A 23,728-nucleotide genomic window follows, 5' to 3' on the forward strand; every position below is an offset into this window, starting at 1 on the left:
AACTCAGTTTCATTTCATCAATGACTACCTCAGGAAAAAGTGGGGGGTGGAATCATGTTTCTGTTAAGGTGTCGCAACACCCGTAACACCCACGGCTGCGGCGATGCGCTCGTGTCTTGCTGCTCTTCATAACCAATTCATGTCACACAACAGTGGTTCAATCAGCGCCCAGTACATAAAAGCGTCCTTATTTGCTATGTGGAAAATTCTCTGGCACACAGGAGCAGTTTGCATTTCCAGTAACAGCAACAGCAGAAACTTTCATTAGAGCTAAGTGTGATAGTGAATGCATCTATTAGATACTGAATAAAATGTAGTAACTACAAAAATTCAAGCCATTACCGTACAGTCTAAAAAAAATGCACTGGCCACAATGATTGATGACGTGTGATCTCTGGGAAACGCAGAGCAGAATACCACACCACGTTGATGATGCTAATAATGATGTCATCATGTGGGGGGTACGCAGCATGCTCATTTGTGCATGCATAGACATCAACAGTCATGCAATGGTAATTTCATCAACCAAAAGTGTGCTAACATTTCTTTTACAACAAATTACAAGAAAAAATGAAATTAAACCTAAATGAAAAATTTAAGATAAAAAAAGCTGAGACAAAATGTTTTCCAATTTTTGCAATCCATTAAAAACTAAACACTAATTATGTTCTCCTGAGTAGTAAAACAGTATCCTTTGCTGCCAAAACTCCTCTTCATAAGTTGATTTAGCTGCTTGACCTGTTGCAATCATAAGCAGCATCTTGCATTTCAGTAACGTTACATCTCTGCTTTCGATGTTAGCTAACCTGGCTGGTTCTTGTTAGGAAAACAGTAACAGATTTATAGATCCACAGTTCCACTAAAATTAGAAAATAAGCAGCAAGTAACAGCTGAGATTAAAAAAAGAAAACATGCCAGCACACTGACATTTACAAAAATGTATGCTAGCATAACATTATCTGTGGGCTGTGAATGTAACGTAAACATTACTTTCAGCTGTACAATTTTTGTGTTTATTTGCTATCAGTAGGAATAAGTTCAGGAGTAATGCAGGCTGTTAGCCATCTAAATCTACCCTTAGGTGTTGACTAAGAGAATATTACAGCATTAATGTTACTGGATATTTGAGCAGCTGTGTACAAATAGCCAGAGTTTAGAAACAACATCTTTATATAAGGAGGAGAGTGAGTTTGTTCTATAACCACTGTGCAGTGACATGGGCAATGTGGGTGGGAGCTATTTCAAGGTTTACAGGTAAACAGTGCCTTCTCCGCTAACCTTGTGATAGATGGGAACAACACCTGTAACCATGGTAACTGTAAACATCAAAGATAGCTACAGCTGTCACCTCAAAATGCTTAGAACACGATAAGGTTTAGAACGCATGCCAGAAATGAGAAATATCAAAATCTAAGAATCAGGTGCCAAAATTAACACTGCAATCATGTGTGTGAGAGTGCCAGATATGGTGCTTGCGGTTGCTCACCCCAGCCGAGGCACAGAAAGCGCTTGCGAATAAGTCGTGACCTCATTTTGCCGATGACAGCCAGGTAGGACTGCCACGCCTCCGTCAGCACCCAGCAGAAGGACGCCAAGAAGAAGAAATGCAAGAAGGCAGCAGTCACAGTACAGAGGCTCTAAAGAGAAAGACAGTCCGGGAGAAAGAGACAGAACAGTTGGAGACGTTTTACGAAAAAGTAAAAAAAAAAAGAGGTAGATTTGTGAGAGGTGTCATAATGAATCAACTTGTAGGGCTAGTCAGAGGAAAGTGAAACCTCTGCAAAATAAAGAGGACAAAAGGAAAAGGGAGACAGAGCCTGATAAAGCATATATTGTGTAAAAGAATGGGACTTCAACCTGGCTTTGCTGTCTCATTTTGACTGATACTGACCACCATACAATGCAGCCTTGCTTAGTCAGAGAAGTAAGTGTTGTGTGCCAATGTCAGCCTTCCACTTTGAGAACGCCACCGCTTGAACTCTGGCTACGGTTGAACCCTGTGATATTTTTGACCGTTTTGTTTCTAGGTGTTATAAAAAGGCTTGGTTTAAGCTATGTTTACTGTAGAAATCCAGTTGAAATGCATGTGAATATAATTGTCTGCATGCGTTTATCTGTGCATCACAGCACCTTACCTTGCTAAGAGTTTGAGATTGTCCCACCAAAATCAATAAATTGGAGGCCAGGATGGAGAGGCAAAAATTCACCAAGATGATGGATCTCTCCGAACGGATGTACCTACAGAGTACAGAGAGAGAGAGAGAGAGAGAGAGAGAGAGAGAGAGAGAGAGAGAGCCATGTGAGATAAGTGTTAAGTGTTAGTGACAGATTGACAGACTGAACAGCCACTTTTTTGACATTGCAGAGTAATTAGCTTGATTTTTACCATCTATCATGTGTTACCACAAAACTAATCACCACCCCCTGCTGTACTTGAACCATTTATTCCTTATTAGGCCTCACTGGTATTTGCGCGGGGGATGTGTGAATGCAGACACATGCATGATATCATCAAGTGTGTGTGTGTGTGCATGTACCTCCAGAAAGCAGCATAGATTAGCAGCAGGATAAGGAGAGCAGTGCAGGAGACTCCACAGCCCACCATGAGGGGCACAGAGGGCATGCTGGTAGGACCCATGTCCTGAAGAGAGTGAGAAAGAGGGCAAGAGGAGAGACAGGGAGGAGTAAACGGACAGTTAATTATCACTGCGAGGAATTATCTGACAGAGGTATCTCGCTTGATGAATCCTTTTGCTTTTTCAACGAGTGACATCTTATTTTATTATGAGAGAAAAAAACTATTTGTCATTAATGTAAATGTGTCAGTGAAACGGCAGAGCGTCTTAATCTTCTGTAATGTGACAAATTTGCGAATGAAAGCGAATACGTAGGCGGTAGTTATACGAGGGATTTAAATTGCATTCGTCAGATTTGATTGGATCACTCACAAAGTGCGTGTGGCCTAGCGAATAAATCACAATAAAGAGTTGTAAGATATTGAGCTGTAGGTGACTGTCGGCCTTCCCCCACACCTCCGTTAGCCCTGTTCTTAATGAATAAATTAGTCCTCAACCACGGACAGATAGATAAACAGATGATGGAGAGTGATAACTGAGTTTGAAAGAAATCCTGTTAGACTGTTTGCCTGCATTAATTAAAGTAATTGTTGGCATGTTGCCTGCTCTGCACTTACACTACCTATTAACTCTTACTCTTCCTTAGGTGTAATCCCTTTGGTAGCCCCTTTTGATTATAGCCTGCTAATTACATGCAATTACCTTTGATTAGAATTACCAGAGTGTTTCAGATGGAGCTGGATAATAATACGTAATTATGCTCTTCTGAAAGTTGTTATTTGATGGAAGTAGAGCACCTATCTTGACCACTTTGATGTCACATATTTGACTTTTCAAGCATCACCTACAGACCTTATAATTATAATTAGTTTACTATTGTTCCTTATAATCACACTTATTCAAGCAACAAATCTACTGACGAAGTAGAAAACACATAATAAGAGTCAGCATGGCCCTGCTAACACCTGGCATTAAAATGTGTCTCGGGTGATTCAATCACAAGTGGACAGCTCTGAGTACAGGTGTGAATGCACCCAAGACGCCTTGAGGACGCATTGAGATCACTCCGACGACATTCGGAGGTGGTATGGGCCGCATATGGTCACGTACTCATTCGCACGCCAACGTTGTTCTTCTTTTAATTTCCGGCATACTAGGCATGGGAAATGCATTGCTCCCTCCTGCCAGTTAACAACAACAACAACAACGCATTTGGTCTTTGCAAGTGGAAATGAAGTACATGTTTATTTGCATATAGAGCAAGGAAGTGAGATCCAATCAAAAGTGGTCACTTGAGACGCACGTGGAACGCATGTGGAGATGCATTCTGATGCCAGGTGTGAACTGACGTATTTAAAGCTGTCCACCTGTGATCGGATCATCTAAGACGCATGTTAGTGCCAGGTGTGAACAGGGCCTATGCAGGCTTAAGACAAGCTTCATTTACACTGGATGGAAACCAATTCATGCCCATTGTATGATTTTACATGTACAAGGGTAAAATCACTCGACCGTAGCGCATAATTAAGTGATTTAGGTCATGATGTAAAGTGCATCGCTACTTTGCCTCTCTCCAGAGGTGTGCCTTTGAAAGGATGAGGAACAGACAAATGAAGCTGCATGGAGAGAGTACACCCCACCGCGTCCCAAATGGGCTTGATGTTTGGCCTGCTTTTAAGTTCTCAATCACACAATTTACCCTAATTTACCTCCTGGGGTGGCTAGCCTTCCCTTTCATCAAGATTTATCACTGTACGCACACACACACACACACACACACACACACACACACACACACGCGGTGTCTTACTGCAAATAAGGCACATACTCGCACACAATGACACGTACTGGCAGATGTGCCAAGTAATTGAAAGTCAGTGTTTAAGCTGCCTGAATGCTTGTGTGTGTGTCAATTCAAGATGAAGTGAAAGAGTGAGGAGGCAGACGAGGAAAGACTTCAGAAAAGAATAAAGAATGCCGAGAGAAAAGGAGGAGTAAAAGCGGCGTTCAGAGGGAGATGGAGTGGGAAGAGTTAAAGACAACTAAGAGAAAGCAAAGAGTAGGGGGAGAAAGAAATAGATAGGGAGAAAGAAAACGAGAGAGAGTCAAAGCTTCCCTTTTAGTGGTTTTCCCTGGCCCATCAAAGGAAGCCAATTTCTCCAGAGGAAAGTGGAATAGGCTGGAATACCAATACGGCACACACAAACACACTAGGAGGAGAATGGAGGTGAAACATAATCAAAACCGCCTCACAAAAAAGGAGAGACCCACACACAAAAAAAAAAAAAAAGAAAGAGAGAGAAAGAGGAGGGATATGACAAGCATCTGCTTCGGGTATGGAAAAGGCCTAGGAGGAGAATGGGAGACAACAAAGACTCACTGTGTTTGATATAATGTAGAGAGGAAGGTCAAAGGATACACATGCATTTGTGTTTTTTTTTTTTTTAATTCCGACGGATCAAACATGGATGATACATTGGGAATGACACGCACGCACACACACACACAAACAGAAAGACAGACAGACACACACACACACACGCCTATTGAATTTCCTTTTCCTCTCTGTCTTAAATTAGCCTCTATCAGATAAGTAATAGAATAAGTTATACTCTTACATATAATTTATTCAATATACATCCACAAATTGTCCCTCAGCCCTTCATTGTGTCAATTTGTCTAACAGTGTTTTCTTAATATGGTTAGGTTTTGTGTGCGTGATGGGATTAAGCGTCTAACTTCATAATATAGAAGGATGCTACGGCACAAAGAAGCGAACGAAACGAGGAAAACACCCGCGAACAGACGCACGAACACAACACGGCCCGGAGACTTATAGTGTCACACAAATGCCCTGCCCTAAATAGATATCGTGGCAGTTTGGATGTGCATGTGTTTTGTATGTGTGTGAGACAAGAGAAACACACACAGAGAGACTACAGATTAGAAAGAGTGTGTTAGACTCTGCTGTGTATGGCCAGGCTCCCCTGGGCAGCTTGGCTACCATGTGATAGAGAAGATAGCTATTTTCAGCTCAGGAAGTTTAACCTACTTATCTCCTCTCACTGACACTCCTCCCTCCACTCCTACCTATCATGCTACCACCGCCCCCCCCCCCCCTCCCCCCGCCCTCCCTTTCTCATTTTCTGTGTTTCCCATTCTCCCCCTCTCTTCCTCACTACCTTCACACTCACCCTCAGCAGGTGGTCTCTCTCATTCACCCCGTGTCTGTTTTTTTTTTTTTTTTCATTTCCTTTTTTTTTTAATTTCTTCCACTGCAAATCCTCATGATGGATTTGCAGTGCTGAGATTACACAAAACTGTACTTATCCAAGTATTCCTGCAATTGCATCCTATTATGAACACTATAAGAGGGCTGGGAGTACTCCAAAAGACAGCTTGCATTGACTGTATATCTTTCTATGTATTCAGCACCACTCTACTCATGTAGTGTTTCTCATAGTCCAATATAAGCTGTGAGAATGATATGTAACTTGTGGAATCTTGAAGAAGTCCACTGTATACTTTCAAAGACTAAAAAGACAGTATTTCTGAGTCTCTAGGTTTTTTTTTTATCCAATAAGACCTCATACCTAACTGACCAATCATTTGTCTTTTCCTCCCAAAACAACCAAATGACAAAGGACTGCAGCTGACAATTACTTTCATGATCGATTAATCTGTTGATTATTTTCTCAATTCACCGACTGGTTGTTTGGTCTATAAACTGTCAGAAAGTGGTGAAAAATGTTGATTGCTGGTTCCCGAAGCTCAAGATGACGCCCTCAAATGCCATGTTTCGTCCCGTCCAACAGTCCACAACCCAAAGACATTCAGTTTACCATCACAGAAGACTAAAGAAACCAGAAAATATTCACATTTGAGAAGCTTGGAACCAACCGCCTCCCCCCAAGGATGTTCTATGGAACAACATACAGGTACGGAAATAACTGGCACATCCACAATAGTTACATTAGTGTTGGGTAAATGCTACCATAAATCTTTTTAGGTATTTCAGCAAAGCATCACTGCTGTCAGTGTTCTAGTGAGGACAGTCTCGGACTAGAAATCCTCTATCAGACAGCTGCCAACACTGAGTGTGTGCCTTTGTATGTATTCAGTCACGTAGTATGCAATGACCCTTCTGAAATGCTGAACAGTCTACTGTGTATAATACTTGTATGACCTTTTCTTAAATATTGAAAAGATTGGTATTTTCAACTCAAGGTTTTTCTATTCATCGGCAGTAATATGCTCCTTTCGTCCCCACGCAGACATAACACACTTGTTGACACAAGCAGATTGTGCCACAAGATATAAAACTCTATATCTTGCTGATCTAGAGTTCCAGCTATTCAGTTTTCTGTTTTGCTGTCATGGCACGGGGTAAATATTGCTTGTGATATGCTTCAACTGAGTCAATTCAGCAGACCCTCAAGGGTTTAACTTGTCAGGCTCTCATTTCAGTGGCCTCAAGACAAACCATAAGCCTCCTGCCAGTGTGTGACAACCTTGAGGGCTGAAAATGCAAAGTCATCACAGAAATTGCTGCCCTTATCTTCAGGTATTTTGCCCATACTTTTTGAGGTCTGTACTGCTTGTTTAGGCAAAAAAAAAAGAGTATTGGCATCAGAACAAAGGCCTAAACTAACACTAACATCACTGTCTAGTCAATTATAAAATATTTAATTAGCAAGTAAATCTCTCCACAACAGACCCACCCTCATTACATTATGCATCTTCAGCCAGAGGAACACAGCTAAATAATTTCACCTGTTTACTCTGTCATCATCTCCCTTGTCATTCACGAACCTTCAATTAATGCAACAAGGGATTCAACGACTCTAATGCAGTTCCATGCACGGTCCCTCATAAATTTTAGCAACCCTCATCTTCTAATTACAGTTGACAAGTGCAAGATATTTGCATATTTTAACCTTGTAGTCTTGCTTCATCTAAGGCAGGCGCCTTGTTTTGGTTCAAATTACAGTTAAGTTAGAATAAGTTAAAATATGAGCCGCCATCTTATAGCGCCTCAATCATCCTTATCGTCCTTCCGCAGTCAAATCAGGCACTTTGGCCATTAATAGTCTAAATAATAGACCGAGCTACAATATTTTTTTCCCATTCTGATTAGGTGCCGGTGAGCAGTAATGACAACAGAGGAAACAGACTCAATTCATCTCAAGTAGACCCTATCATTTGGTATGAGTGATTGAGCCAAAAGCAGTTAGCGTGGCAGCTAAAAGTAGCCCTGACAAATCCTTTACAGCAGAAGCGGACATCACTTCACATCATCACACACATATTTTTGTTTTGAGAAAATTGCTTTGATACAGTAATTGGCTTATAAATGAGTTACGGAAACACAGAGGCAATCTCCTCTCCTTCTCCGTGCCTGCCGTGTTTTTTTTTTTTTTTCTCTCTACTCGCAGCCGGCGCATTGTGTACTTGTTTGTGTACTCATCCACACTGACTGGATCAAGGTCTCAGGTGCTGTTTAAACCACTGACCTTTTCACTCGCACTTCTGGTTACCTGCGCGTGCCACGAATGTCGCCGTAGCTATGAAAACGAGTTTGAGAGGAGGCACTTGAAAACTGAACTTGAGAGTGTAATTATTTTCCATGTCAACACAACTAGGACGGTGTCCCTCAGCACCGACGAAAACGGAGCGAAAAGATATAACTCACTTGATTAACTTGAGGCAACAAAATGTTAAACTGACTTTTATAAAGCCAATACCTCTTTCAACTCCAAATCCCATGATCCCTATGAGGACTGCAGAGGCAATGAGTCCAGACATATCCGTAGGGTTTTGTATTCCCACTGCAGTCATTTTGGGAATTAAGTGGCTTGGTTTATTGTATGGCTTCATGACCTCACTCAATCAACTCCTCTTTCTCTCTCTCTCTCTCTCTCTCACTCTCAATTCTGTTTCTCTAAAGTAACAACCTCTGTCTTGTTTCTGATAGTGAAGGTCTCTCCATAGACATACACACACAGCAGAATACACACACACACACACACACACATACACGGAAATCTCAGAGGCTATAGAAAGTAAACAGGATTAACTGGCTATCCCTCGCTCCACTGTAAACGGCCTGTAATGGCAGCACTGCTTCTAAATCCCTCCATCTCTTTCTCTCCCCCTCCCTCCCTCCCTTTTCTATTAAACATGGAGGTTAATCCTCAACCCCCCTTGTCCCTAGCGCCGTGGCCCAGGATAAGCTGTCAGAGCTGGGCTGCTGATACTCAGCTCTGCTCCAACAGCCACACAGCCTGGACACAGCATATGTGTGTGTGTGTGTGTTTTTGATTGTCTGCATGTTTGTGTGCGCAGACATGCGTGCATGTGTGCGAGTGTGTATGAGTGTGTGAGCAAACATCCATACCGACTGCCTGGGTTTGCATGTCTGGGTAGTGTTTTTTTTTTATTATTTGTTGCAAAATTCAATCTGTTTCTCCCTCCTCTTTTATAGAATCCAATCTCCGCTGGAATAAAAAGCTAACTCTGGAGGACCCTAAAGCAACAAAGTGCACTCAGCACTGGACACAATAGCTCCTGACTGAGAGCCATTGACACAAACACACTGACCCATACCTTCCGGTCCTCAGTGCTGTGTCTAATGGTGCACCGGGGCTGAATGATGAATCGCTAATGACTAGCACACTCTTCACAGATGGCACAAATGTCACAAAAGTCAATGCGTTTTCCCTCATAGTCCTTCCCTTTCACCCAACACGGACGACCTGCTTGCTGTGGCGAGGGAAAAGTCAATATTGTTCAGTTGGAAGAGGAGTCACAGGAACCAGAAATAACTGCTAGAATGACCCGTTCAGCTTACAGGTCGCAGCCATCGTGTTTTTCCATATAATGGGAATTAATGTTTCCCCGAGTTTTGTAATAGGTTCCAGACCCCTGTGAAGTAATTCAGGCTTTGAGGGACGAAATAATGAACAAGCGTGCTGTTTCTCACCTAAAGGCCATCACCTTATTCTGACCCTCTTTACACTTAATAAAAAAAAGTAAGGGGGCATATCCAGAGGAAGAGGAGAAGGGAATAAAATAATAGCTCCATCAATATGGTACAGAAATCTCAAGCCTTACCGTACAAGCCAGCTGAATATTAAAGCTTTGCACTTTGTGAGATATCATCTGGCTATATAGATCAGACCAGTCGAACCAATCAGTATCACCCTTTCAATCTTATTGCTTGTGACACAAACAATGTGCCTTATCCAAGTTTTGATGGATTAAATGACTTGATCCATCCAAGTGAAAGTTCAAGGCAGCTGTCGCTCAAATTGATCCATCCAAACGTGACCAGCAAACACGCTGAGGATGTTGTTTGGTTGACGATGAAGATATCTGTCTTTTTTAAAGTGCTTTGAATATATTGGATAGCCAGAAAGTATCTTACAGTAGGATTGTATTGGAACTTTTAGCATTACATTAATATACCCCTTCTGTGTAACCTGTTTGATTTTATTCCAAACCAATCAATATGAACTGAAAGAGACAGAGTTCTTAAAAAAAAACACAAGGATAATAAAAGCTGCCTGTATCATCACAAATAGTCACAATAAAATCCCATTGTTTTTCTCAGTGTTACTGTGCGTGACTCAGAGTTGCACGGGCATTAAGCTCTCCCAGAAAGATGAACAGCTGTTATAAAATGTCTGGTTCTGCGATAAAAAGTCAAAGGTAAAAAAGCATGTGGACATAAAACTCCGAAGATAAATTTAGGCATAAGCAGCAGTGGGACATCATGCTTGGGGAGGCTAAAAGTCAGCAGCATGGTGGGGATGAGGGTGGGAGTGTGTGAGCAAAACTCCGAGGAGCAGCTGAGTTTGGAACTAAAATAAGAATAGCTGGTCCACCTTAAAGGTCAGTCCACTTTGTCTCTAACTTCGGGGCTACATAGCGTGTTACTGTCTTTTCAACCAGTGAACTGCTGACACAGGCGTTTTCATTATTTTAACTTCACCAGTATGCAGTGTGCAGTGCACAAAAGCCAGTAGTAAATTTAGGGAAGGCTTAGCCTGTTTCCCAGTACTGCCCAAAAAAAATCATGATCTTGTTGAAGGTTAAACTTTTTCAGTGATAATTTTGGGGACGCTAAGCTTCCCATAGCCTCTTAATAGCTCTGCTCTTCCATTTAGGTAAGAAAGGTCCAATCCCCAAGCTTAAAATTTGGCTAAGTGCACCGTTAATGGCAGGTAGATGCCAAAGGTTATACGCTGTTGAGAAAACTGATAACACAATCTGCAAATTAAATGAATATACTTTCAGATTCCGGCATAATTTGGGCATTTATAGCACCATGTTCGGTTCCCAACTGAAATGATGAAGCATTTTGAATTTGCTACAGCTGATTTATGCCTCTGACTGGCTTTTTCTCCATAGCAGAGGCTCATGGGTATCGTTGTATTTAGAACCATCCGCCATGCCAAATTAACCGGAAAAACATGATATCTCAGAAATGAAGTTTAAGTAATGAAAACTAATGGCCAAAGCGACTCGTGTGTTTCTATGTGATGGAACATTGAGAATATCTATAAATGAAAAAAAGTGAAATGGGACTTTAGAATGAGGAAGACTACTTTCTGAACCAGCACCTCTCAACTCTGCAACCCTAACGCCTATGTGGGCGCCAAATTACTTTTTAATGTGTTCATGAGAGTGTAAACAAACCTCCGAAAATGCCTAGCAACGATGAAGAGAACACACAAACTTTACATAGCAAACTTTGAGGTAACAGCGCTAACTATGGAATCAAATAAGGGTCATTAAGGGTCAATATTCTGAGCTTGTGAAATGGTCTGTGAATGTGTAATAACATTTTGCAGCCATAGAAATATTTTGTGCACATCTGCGAAACGTTTTCACATAAAATATTTCTACAGCTACAAAACTTTTTCACACATTCACAAACCATTTCACAAGCTCAAAATATTAATGACCCTTACTTGATTCGACCTCCCTGAGATGTGTTTTTCATATTATTTCAAGCAGAGCGTATGTCAGGTCAGGAACATTCTTAACAGTAATGTGTTTTGAAAAAATAATGCACGGTGCCAGTGAGTGCTATATGGAGGCAATGTTTTACACTGAAAAGGTTACACAGGGACAGATGTCCACATGAGCACGTAGCTCTTTATCTCAGCCACACTCTGGTCGTTAATGCATTATTACTTACAGACAACATCTCCTTTCCATCTCTTTGTTTCTCTCTCTGTGTTTTTTTCCCCTTCTCTCTCTCTCTTAGTTCTCCCTGCCAGCTGAGACCTGACTGCCTTTTCTGTTTGGTTGAACATTTCCCACCCAAAAGCCTCCATTCCTCACAATCACTCTCCATCTCTGTGACACCTGGTGTTACCCTCCAGTGCTTACCGGGGGATCTGCTTTGCTGGCTCCATTTTCTAACCAAACCATTAAAGAGGGAAAACTACAAAAAAAAAAAAACTCCCCTAGATTCTTGTATGAAACAACAAATTTAGCCAAACTCCATCTCCTCACACTCCCAGATTAATTAATGTAATCATTGTCCTCATGATGGACATTAGCTACAAGTTAACATGGAGACAAATTAACAACCAAAACTAAAAGGGAACATTTTTGTTACTATAGCAATCAAGGAGCCGCTGGCATCAAGTGAGAATAACAGCTGACAGTGTTAACGAGGTGAAAAGGAGGGTGAAAGAAGTGACAAAAGCAGGGTGATAAGGAGGAGAGGAAGGAACACTGATATCAGATGGGATGTGATAAGCCACATCAGCGGGGAAAAAAAAAAAAGAGAGCAAGAAAGCAGGTCTAAATAATAAATTAGGTTATGTGTACGTGGAGGGAAGGTGTGAAACAAATGGTGTGACAATGTGAGATGTTACACAGTTAATGAATTAAGGTCTGCTGGAGAAGGGTGGGCAAAGAGGGTGGCTGAGAGAGGAAGGTAAACTGAGAGCGGCATGCTGTCAAGTCTTTGAATGTCCATTAGTGAAATACAGGATAATGGGTCAATGTATCAGAACAGGCATTACCCTGAACTGCTAAAAAGCCTTCTTTAATCACGTCAAACACACACTGCAAGCCACGTGAACTATTTATAGAAGCGCAGGTTATGTGCTGCAGGCAAAATCACACACAGACACAATAAAATCTCTTTCTTTCTCTTGACGCCTCTCCTCTTCCATCACATGGAAATAGCTCACCGAAACAACCTGACCTTTGCTAAGTTTAAGCTCAGAAAAGTTGTATAACCTGGAGAGTGACAGCCGATCAAAATATAATTAGAAAAAAAGCAATAAAAAAAAAAAAAAAAACAGGATCTTATACAGTGACAATGTTTAACATTGATGGCACAGTTCAGTCTGCACCCATTTTCATACAAGAAAAGATGCTTGATATAAAGTAAGAAACGTCAAACCAGCATCGTCTGTCCAAATATCTCAATAAAGACGATAAATGGCAGCTATAGCCTGCTGTATTTCACAATACATTCCAACTGACAGGGACGCCATCTAAATTCATACAACGTTAACTCATCAGCTCACTGACCTGGCCCCTGGTAGTAGTTGCCTTATTAGCCCCCCCCTCCCCCCCTCCAAGTCCCACAGAATACATCAGGTTATGCGTTGGTGACTCACCGGGTCTTTAGCTTGCTGCGCTAACACGGCGTAGGTGGATATCCTGCTGCACAGGCATTTGGTGTGGACAGTGGTTGACGCGAGCGTTTGGCAGCCCTCTGTGCCCCAGTTTTCTGCGCCAGCTTCCCTGGAGGTGGGGAGAAGGGGGGGAGGAGGGGGTGGTGGGGGTGGCACATAGAACATAAACAGTGACTGTGAGACAAATACACACATAAAAACTATCACATGACTATACACGCCTATAGGAAGTTCCGACTCAAAGGGGGGAGTGAGAGAGTGGCAGAAAGTTTCTTGGGATAGACATTCTTCAGCATCAAGTTCACAGAGTTCGCCCTGGTGTCCCATTCACTCTATAGCTTTAATATGCAGTGATCGCCGCTCACGCACACTGACAGGCTCTTTTACTCTGCTGGCATTAGAAGCCAATGTCACCCCAGTTGTTCTGAGTCTTCTTCGTGTTTAGCAGCCTAAACACTTTCTTTCTCATCTTTGTTCCTTCTTTTCTACTTTCAATTCCATCTCCCTTTTCTTGGAAGAAGAGTCTGGCTTTGAGGAAAAATGAAAAGGGCTGCACCGGCAAACAGTTAACAAAAACAAGTATGGTTTAAATGGTGGATGGGGGTTATTCAGCACTAAATGGTCAATTGCTTTGACATCCAACAAGTTACTGGGAAGAAGAGTGCCCAGACTCTCGTACAATAGGACCTTGTACACTTAATAGCCTGACATCTTTCTCCTCTTCCCTTTATTTGCCACCCCCCTTTTTCACTTCCCTCTAAATGCTCTCAATAGAAGGTTGAGCGCAGAGGTCAATCAATAAGATTCTAACTGGACTAATTGCCCCGGTAGCTCGCACTACACATTAACCTTATGTTTAACCCTGGATACACTTTTATTATAGCAACCAGGAAGATGTGGCAACATTATAGGAGCCATAAGAGCAGTCACAGAGATGTGCTGATGAGGTCAAGAAGGCCAACTTTATGACTGATGGCAAAAAGAGGCAGGAGAACGTGAGGTTTTTTATTTCAAAGTGACAGGAAATTAAAAAAAAATGGACGTAATTAAAAGTTAAATGAAAATTTTGGATAAGAATATGATTATGTAGGTTTACCAATGAGTTAGGCATTTTAAAAAAACATGTCTTGTATGTGTAACTTGTAAATACTTTGGTTTAGCAATAGCGCTTATCTGACAAATATCTCCCCAAAATGAAAGCTTTTTGAGAGACATTTCCTCAGGAGGCACAACAACATACAACTAACCCACCAGACATATGGGTTATTATAATATTATATAATTATAAAGCAAGTATGCCTTTAGCCCCAATGAAAAGAAATTAAAAGTATCCGCAATGAGTTACAAAGGATTTATGCTTCTGTTGCTGCATAACTGCATTAGCTGCTGGTTTGGGTACCTGGGTGTTCAGTGGGGGATGTAGGGAAGATGACATAAGGTCCTGTTTGTGTAATCACTCCTATAGGCTGTTAAGGTAATAAAATACACCTAATGAATGTGATGTGTGTCAGAGGCAGCATATGGCAGTCTACATCCTTCTTAGGCCAACACACAACGATAAAAAACCTTTATGTTGGAGAATCAAAACAGTTCAATTTAAAAGAAAATGTAGGGCAACAAAATGCATTTTGTTAATGCTGCTCATAAACAAGATACAGTGTATGCTTGTTCATTTCGTTCTTTCCTCTATAAAGATTTGTCAAGCAGAAAAGATGAAATGTAATCATATTGCAGATAGCACACGGTGTACACTATTCTTTTGCCGCTAATGCTTTAGTGGAGAACTTAATTGCCTCCTCTCAAGCTAATAGCATTGAGTACCCTCAACAGCGGATGGAGAGAAAATTTAATAAAGTGTTGCTTGTATAAGGACTGCACAAAATTAGGGTTTGCAAAAGATTTGCAATCTACAAATCACTCAGTACACTGGAAATATATGAGCTTCGATTGGCAATATTGTGTATCTGAATACCGTTTACATCCTGAGGGAAGGCTTTGGTGACAGTTTCACTTTATGAGGAACGAAAAGCTGGTTTGTTGCTCGTTGTGTTCGTGGTATCTTCAGGAACATTTTGGATTTTAACCTCGCTTTGGAGAACAGACAGATAATTTAACATTTAAAAATAGGAATTTCAGGATACCTGTTTATTTACCTGCCGACACTATGTTTACCTCTATCACTGCATCAGATCTGAGCTCCCACTTTAATCAGAAAACAGCAAAACACACAATCAGCCAATAAAAGATTATGATGAAGGATCTTTTCTTACACAGAAATTTGTGGTTTACTTTTTCTGACTATATGTTCATCATACAATTACTGACACCTCTTTTTCTCTGCTTTTTCATTGAGCTCTCACTTTTTTATGCTTTCATTTTGAAGAACATAACATTTTGATATTTATATATGTAATGAAGTTATATATTTTGTCAGATGAGTATAAATTGAAAAAAACATGTTTCAAATTCTATTCTTGTTCTGGCATCTTACCTAAAAAAAAAAAAAAAAAAAAAGAAATCAGGTCATATTCTAGTGTCTGCTGCTGCGGTTTGAATAAAGCAAACAAAAGGGTAAATAGTACATGGACCACCCGCCAATGACAACATGTTACTCATAGCACAGTACAACACTCAAAGCTAAATATATTGCTGCTGTGACAGGGCATCCTCATACAATCAATGTGACACTTAATGACAAGAATATATCAACATTAATTCTCAGAAATATATCTGAACATGAAGGCATGCAGACAGACACACACACACACACACCCAGATAAACATACTCAGACACACACAACACACACTCAACTCATAATGTCAGTAATGAGATGTGAGTACAATTCCCTGATGATCATCATCTGCACAGTGACACTTCAAAGACTGAAGATCGGAAAATGTGTCACAGCAATAAAGCCTAGAGACAGCTTGACAGATAGAAACACGGTGTGCGAAATTGTGTGTGTGTGTGTGTGTGTGTATGTGTGTCTCAGAGAGACGGAGAGAGATAGGAGAAAGACAGAACAAGAGTAAGACAATACGTGCACTTTTTACCTTTGAGGAAAACCTCCAAAGTGTGGTTTTGTGTTACACTGAGATTCCTCTTTCAAAACATGTTCATGTGGGATCAACTGTGCTTACTTAATAGAAAACATGTGAGTTTTGAATTCAAACCCCCGAGAGATGTCAAGTAAAGTATTTACAAATGGCTGCGTTCACACAAGTAAAACATAACCATATGGGCTCTAACACTCCACATGCATTAAAGATTGTGCATTGCATGGACAGATAGAGGGAAGTGTTGCGTATTGATTTATGCATGTTGGTTGACTTTGAGTATGGTGCATGCACATGTGAAAGCATGCATGCCTTCCATATACTGACACAGACGGTCGGACTACATGCAACAAAGTTACACGCACATCAAGTATTCTACGCCAGTCTGGCAGCAAAGAGGAAGTTGGGTTAATGAGAAACTGTCTGACAGCTCGCAACGGGGGGTCGCTGAAGATAACACTAGCACACCCGCCCACAGATAGGCACTATTTGTGACCTCTTTGTTTTGCCTGCTGAATTTCAAACTTAATTGACTACTGACCCTCGTTTTATTTAGACTGATTTAATTGTTGGCATTGATGCCTTTCAGCAAAAAGCCAGCTTTGACTTTTTAGTTTTGTTTCACCCACAAAGTTAGAACAAACCCTGATCTTTGTTATTGCACATCCACTACAGCTATGACTACACACTGCTGCTGTGGACCCCTGTGGGCTCATAGAAATATTAAATTATCAGTAAGGTTTAGCCGGTCGAGGACAGATTAAAAGGACATGGTTTTGTTTTACTTTTGTTATAGCATTTGAATTAGCCTGAAGCTGCTGCCTGCTCCCCTTATCATGGAAAACAGGTTCCAGATGTACAAACAGGTGTACGTATCAGTATAGCTGGTTTATAGGCTACGGATCCCACATGTATACTGCAAAGATATCAACCTGGCATTATCCAAAAAAATGCTAAGATGTGTAAATATACATAACATCATCCGGTTTGCTAGTATTGAGATAATCTACACATCTGTTGTTTGGTCTTGACTTCGACAAAGAATAAAGTTTGATTAAATGGATGTTAGAGTTGGCTTCATTTTGACAGGTAGTTATCCCTTAGTGCACACGGGGATTATACAGTTTGCTTTGATCAGCCTGAGCCAGAACATATATATATGCAACAAGACTAAGAGTCTACAACAACGCAAGCGACTCCTGTGCTTTGAGCTAAATGCTAAATGCATCAGCATGATAACATGCTCACAATGACAATGCTAACATGCCGATGTCTAGCAGGTGTAAAGTCAGGGGATCCTGAAAGTCATTAGGATGCATTACCTGGAAACCATGAATGTCTATACAAAAGTTGGTTCCAATCCATCCAGTAGATGTTAAAACATTTCATCTAAAAAGTGACTTAACCCGCTCACGGTCCTAAATAACAAGTCTGGGGATCATAAAAATCAGCAGGCTTCATCTTCTGGGAAACATGAATGTCTGTGCAAAAGTTTGTGCCAATCCATCCGGTAAATGTTGAGATATTTCATCTGATAAGTGAAAACCTTTAACCTGCTCGTGGTGTTGAGTAAAAAGTCAGCAGGCTTCATCCCCTGGGGGCCATGAATGAATTTCATGGCAATCACTCCAACAGTGGGGATATTTCAATTCAGACTAAAGTGGTGGACCCACTGACCAACACTGCCATCCATGCTGTTTGTGTGGCTAAAAACATTATGCCGTACTTGTGAGACGAAATTACTTCTCGACAATGTGCTAAATCATGTAAAGTGACCGCTGCAGTGACATATTACAACGTTTTCCAGTTTGTCCCCCTAATTGCTAGTAGAATGATGTTGCAGCTGTTAAGAAAAAATGGGAAAAATACTTCCTGAACAACAGCTTAAATTGACCTTTTATGTCTACTGAGAATAAATTGGCTACAACTCTTGACTGAAAGGGCAGTGCAATGAAAGCCAATTGCACCCTGTTAAGAAACAACAACAACAACAACAAAAAAGGTTAAACATGCTTTGAATTCTTAAAAGTGATGGTCTGGATGCAGGGATTTCAGCTGTATGAAGGTAAGAGCCAGTGAGAAAATCGAACCCTCCATCTGCCTAACACATAAGACACAATGTCAGTATGGTAGAGGTATAGAAAATCCAGAAAGAAATACACATTGAGCTTTATGATACTCATGATTTTACACTTTTACAGTAGATGTGACTAAATTCAGCTGACGTCATTCATATATTTTAAGCAGCCAACACACTGTATGTAGTTAACATTCAATATCAAGTCGCTGCTAAGTGAAATGTTCTACTTTGCCGTCATTGACATAAGGATGAACTGTATCAGCTAATTTCAGCTGCTGGCAACACTGTCAAAACTGATTTATGAGATGACTGTCGCCTAAAAAAAATCTACTTTTGCATGCTAATATCCACTTGATATTAGCATGAGTAAAACTGCGAGCCCTGTGTCCAAGCGCTGTCTCTCATTGCTCATTTCTGGCAATAAACGCCATTAAATGTAAATGCAATTATTTGCCTTTGTGTCATCAGTGGTCAGAGGCGCAGACGACGAAAAGCCATTACACGAGAGGAAAAACTAAAAACGTGGAAGGGAAAAGGCAAATGGCAATACATGCAAAAGAGATGAAGAAAGCATCGCAGGGTGGCAAATGAATTTCACACTTAGATGGAAATCAATAGCATGTAAATCACACAAAGTTGTATCCTCATTATACAGAGAATACTTTCAAGTCAAAATGCAATAAAACCTTTAGAAGCCGGTATGAAGAGGTTTAATATTCATTGCATGATATGATATTGTGAAGTCATTGAGCAAATTGCCACAGATATAACCTGATGCTTTCATGTGCTTTTTTTTTTTTGAAGAGAACTTTGAGTAATTATTCTCTAAAACACAGTGAGGGTTTGGTGATACACACTGCAAGCAGAGATCGAATGAGTCATAGACAGAAGGCCTGGTGGGAGGAGTGGGGCCTGTTGTTGTACAAAGAGGATTTTAAGGATCATGGAGGAAAGTGGCCTCAAGTGGATGCAAATGCACAGATACAGTACCAATCTGTTAAGGCTGATCACTGTGCATCAGCATCTATAACACACTAAGGAAACAATAACAGCCGGTATGTTCCATCCATATATGTACATTTCTTGTCATGTGTTTTTATGATTTATATGTTATTAAAATTTTCACATTTTTTCACAGTACAGACAAAAACATGGACAAACATCAAGAAACTCTTCACAAAAGACAGAAAAAAAAAACTGGGTAAATTTTGATCAGTTCACTTTATATCCAGAGAGCTTTGGGAAAGAGTTCATAGAGTTAGGCAGAACTTTTGTCTAATTTCATGTTTTTATACACTGATTTTCTTCATCCTTTTCTTATTCTGTGTGTACTATCTGTACTGCATTGTTTCAATAAATAGGCTTTTTTTATTGTAGACATTTTGACTTGTCATAGTAAGAAAAGCACAGGTGTTACTAATTACGTTTACAATATATTCCATTCTTTTCGAGTGTCTCAGTAATTGTTTCAGTGAGCCAGCAATTCAGCCGTCATTCATTTTATTATTCACACCTGAGCTTTTCCTACTGTGACACATCAAAATGTCCTCTGCGAAACATGCCTGTCACTTGCTTAATGCAGCTTAACAATGTACACACTATTTGATGTCAGTTTAAAACAATGACACAACGCATAAATAAAAATGAAAGAAAATGATATGTTCCACTACAACCACACAGGTGTTTTCATTCAAGTTTCCTGATTATAACTCTAGATTTTGATTGACAATCCAAGATTCTTCTGTTGTTGCACCTGTAAGGGTGGAACTACTTAGAGCTTTTTTTATTGGTACATGGAGTCTGGTGAGCCAAGATAACTAAAAACAACAGTCCAACTTATTTAGTCTACTAACAAGTACAGTTGGGTGAAAAAATGCACATATTGGACACTTAGCATCTGTTTTGACTGATTATCAATATGGGGAGACTTTTACCAGGTGCTTGTCTTACTACTGCCAGGTTCTTGATATACTGTACAGCAGTGTTTTTCAATCCTGGTCCTGGGGCATCCCTGGCCTACATGTTTCAGATGCTTCCCTCTTCCAACACACCTGATTCAAATAATCAGCTTGTCATCAAGCTCTGCAGAATCCTGATAACGACCCATTCATTTGAATCAGGTGTGCTAGAGCAGTAGGGGTACAGTAGACTCAAGAAGATTCACAAGCGGTGTGCAAAATGCCTTGAATGTAAGTGTCATGGTTACATCTTTAATGATTAATTACATCAAGTGTAATTAATCTGCCTTTCTTTGTTACTCACTATATTTCCTGAAGCTCTTCATTGTTAAACGTGTAATAAACAAGGTGAATCCTCCTCATCATAAAAAAAAAACTTGAATAACTTTTCAAAAACTTCCAGCATGATTTTATATTTTTTCAAATGTAATTCCAAAAGTATTGACTGTCTATGACTGATTGCTCTGTGAGAAGACTAAATTATGCATGACCATGTTTATAAGATGTGTATTATGCCATTTGTCAGACCAAAGAGCTTAAGGGAATACATATGGACAAAGCAAACTAGAGGAGGTTTTGATCCAGTATTCCAACATATATCATTTTTTATTGTTGAGTCTGCTTCAAACTATGAGTCCATCTTGTAAAAAATATATTTTCAGTACATATTGGATGCGTCTGATTGCGCCATAATTTTTGTTTTTCAGAAGTGAAGAGTCGATTCAACATTGGGTATGGGTCCATTGGTTGTTTTTATCTATAATTTATCTAAGATTTTATTTGCTCTGTAGCTGTGTTGTCAGCTCTGTGCCTATGAGTGAACATATACTGAATAGTATAGCAAGCCAGGAGTTTAGTTTCCTGATTGAAGCCATTGAAATAAATGAAAAAAAAAGTAAGGAAGAGAAAATCTATTCCAGCTGATGGAATCTATTCTGGTAGACATTTCACCCCAGCCTGGGAGCCAGAATGCACATTTACCAGAGGCAGTGCATATTGGCCTTTACTCTCGATACAGCTAGAAAGCACTGGTGCAAATCTCCACATGATACATATCATCTGTACTTACTCATCCCTTCATACCATCTATTATGCAGGACTGACCGGCACACATTTACACCACAGCATTCGCCACAGTGCAGGCCCATGTTTGCATTTCTCTGCGAGTTTCTGTGTCTGCACATGCATAAATGTATTTGACCCAGATACTAACTCTGCAGGAACTAAGCTTTCCTCTCTTCCAGTGACTGATGTAAAGATGAGTCTTATAACCAGAAGAACATGCTATGAGATTATCTAAAGCTTGCTGTGATATTTATGTGCAAGACTGTACAGCTTATGTTTATAAATGTTACCTCTGTTGCAGTATCTCAAACATGAAGTATTTATTCATGCGAGTCCCATGAGTTATGGAATGATCCAGGGAAATAATGTATAAGAGATAGACACTTCCTCTGATGTGTGCATCACTATTGTGCTTTGATCAATGTGAAGAAAAGTGACATTCACAAGTCCGCAGATGTGAATAACAAGAGCTATGTGTATAGGAACATACACAGGTATTTCACTACCACATTATTCCTCTAGTACGTATTCGTCGATTTCTAGTTCGCTTACTTTTAAAAGGACATTTGACAGAGGCAAGTGCTGTCCTTGCTCGAGTCTATTTGTGTTCCTTTCTCCTGGCTGATGTGATGTGAGGTCGTCACACAAAAACCCTTCTTTCTGCCTCCTCCCTGATTCTCGTGTGACGAGGATGCTTTGTCATTGACCTCCACCACTCCAATCTGCTCTCTGGCATGGCCATAAGCTAATTTATAAGCTTCTTTCCCGGGATTATCTTTCTTCCTGGTGTGCAAGCTAGTGAGTGAACAGGAAAGCAGAGATACAGGTTTCGTCTACAGCCCTAAATGGCCTGACGTTTTAAACTTCCTGCGTTCTGTGTTAACATGGACACGCTGCGTGGTTCTAAAGAAAGTGTCTCCTGCAGAGAGTGGATTATTAATCCTGATTCATGAAAAAAAATGTAAAGTTCTTTTTTTTATCATTTTTGCAACCATATATTCTAAATGTTGAATCTTAAAAAAACTGAAGAGGATTTCTCTTAAAACTGGACATTTTCTAAGCATATTTAAAGAGGCTCAAATAGGACTCTTAAGGCCAAAGGGATAACTCTGAGTCCCATAAAGCACTAACATAGTGCCCTCTCAGCCTACTTCAAGCGGGACAAGAGTAAAGAGGATAATGTGCGAGTCAACAAGATAAGCATAAGGCAAATGCAGCACTTAACAGTAGGTTACATATAAGATCTTTTAGATTGCATTAGCAGGGTAAAAATCATCTGGACATCTTAACACAAAAGCTATTTTTAAGGGGGTAGAGATGTTACTTACCCTGTGGCTCTTAAACCTTACAGGTTCAGCAGTGAAGAGGGAACATATTCCAATTTACAGCAGAGAGCAAGTCTTCTTTTTCACAACCCCTAATCAAAACTCCACATACCCTTCGCTATGAATGTATAACATCATCACCATCTAAGACTACGCCCAAGGAAAACAACATCAGTTCTAAAAACTATCCCCGGCCGTACGGTAAGATACAGTGCTCCATCCCAGCTCCACTGGTCACATGATGACGCAATCAATAAGAATAATGCATGAAGTAAAAAAAACAAAAAAAAACCTGGGGATATACAATCGTAACCTGCTTTACATAATTACATCACCCATACTAAAAACTACAATCTCCCTGAATCGCATGCAGCCCACACTTATCCATGAAGTCCAGTAGTGGAACGAAATCATAGCTCAATATGCTACTTATACCTGATCTCAACATGTAACAGCTACGCAAAGGCATCAAAAGTACCTGAAAGCCAACTCTCCTCGACAAGAACACGAGCGTTACGCGCATAGCATTAAAGTTAAAATGTTAACGCACTCTCTAAGGACTGTTGTGATAGCTGGGGAAATGAGCTAAGAGCCTGTCCATGTCTGAAACACCCTGTGGAGGCAGAGCCCACATAAGCCCTACTGGCCGACTCCCTCTTGCCGCGCTGACTCGCTGTTTGACACAGTCTTGATCCCTTCTGCTCTGTCAGATGGAAAAGTGGAGCAAGCCCTATCAGCCCTCCGCCGCCACCCCTCCTCCTCCTCCTGGTGGCTACGCTGTTAAGTGTGTTAGTCTGTGTTAGTCTGCGTTTGTCTGTGAAAGATGAGGAAATATGCATATTTGGAAGTAATGCGGTAAATCGATACAAGACTTTTTAATTTCAGATGGGGAGACAGAAAAAAAACACTTTTTTTTCTTCACAATTTTAAAACAAAGAGGTACATACTGTCAAAATGTACATTTGTACATATTAGCACATCTGTTGATCTCACCCAGTTT

The 23,728-nt window shown here is 40.4% G+C and overlaps 1 protein-coding gene across 5 annotated transcripts in view; it reads right to left on the reverse strand.

The window, feature by feature from the left end:
• The window catches only part of adgrb2 (adhesion G protein-coupled receptor B2), a 203,173-nt gene that overhangs the window by 46,112 nt on the left and 133,333 nt on the right, over nt 1-23,728 (reverse strand). For all 5 annotated transcript variants that reach the window (XM_044336656.1, XM_044336657.1, XM_044336659.1 and 2 more), the window contains 4 exons: nt 13,226-13,352; nt 2,538-2,641; nt 2,136-2,238; nt 1,487-1,637 (listed from right to left, as the gene is read on the reverse strand). In XM_044336656.1, the coding sequence (XP_044192591.1) occupies nt 1,487-1,637; nt 2,136-2,238; nt 2,538-2,641; nt 13,226-13,352 (485 nt within the window). The remainder of the gene's footprint in view (nt 1-1,486; nt 1,638-2,135; nt 2,239-2,537; nt 2,642-13,225; nt 13,353-23,728) is intronic.

Source organism: Thunnus albacares, chromosome 19 (assembly GCF_914725855.1).
Source record: "Thunnus albacares chromosome 19, fThuAlb1.1, whole genome shotgun sequence".
Taxonomy (NCBI): Eukaryota; Metazoa; Chordata; class Actinopteri; order Scombriformes; family Scombridae; genus Thunnus; species Thunnus albacares.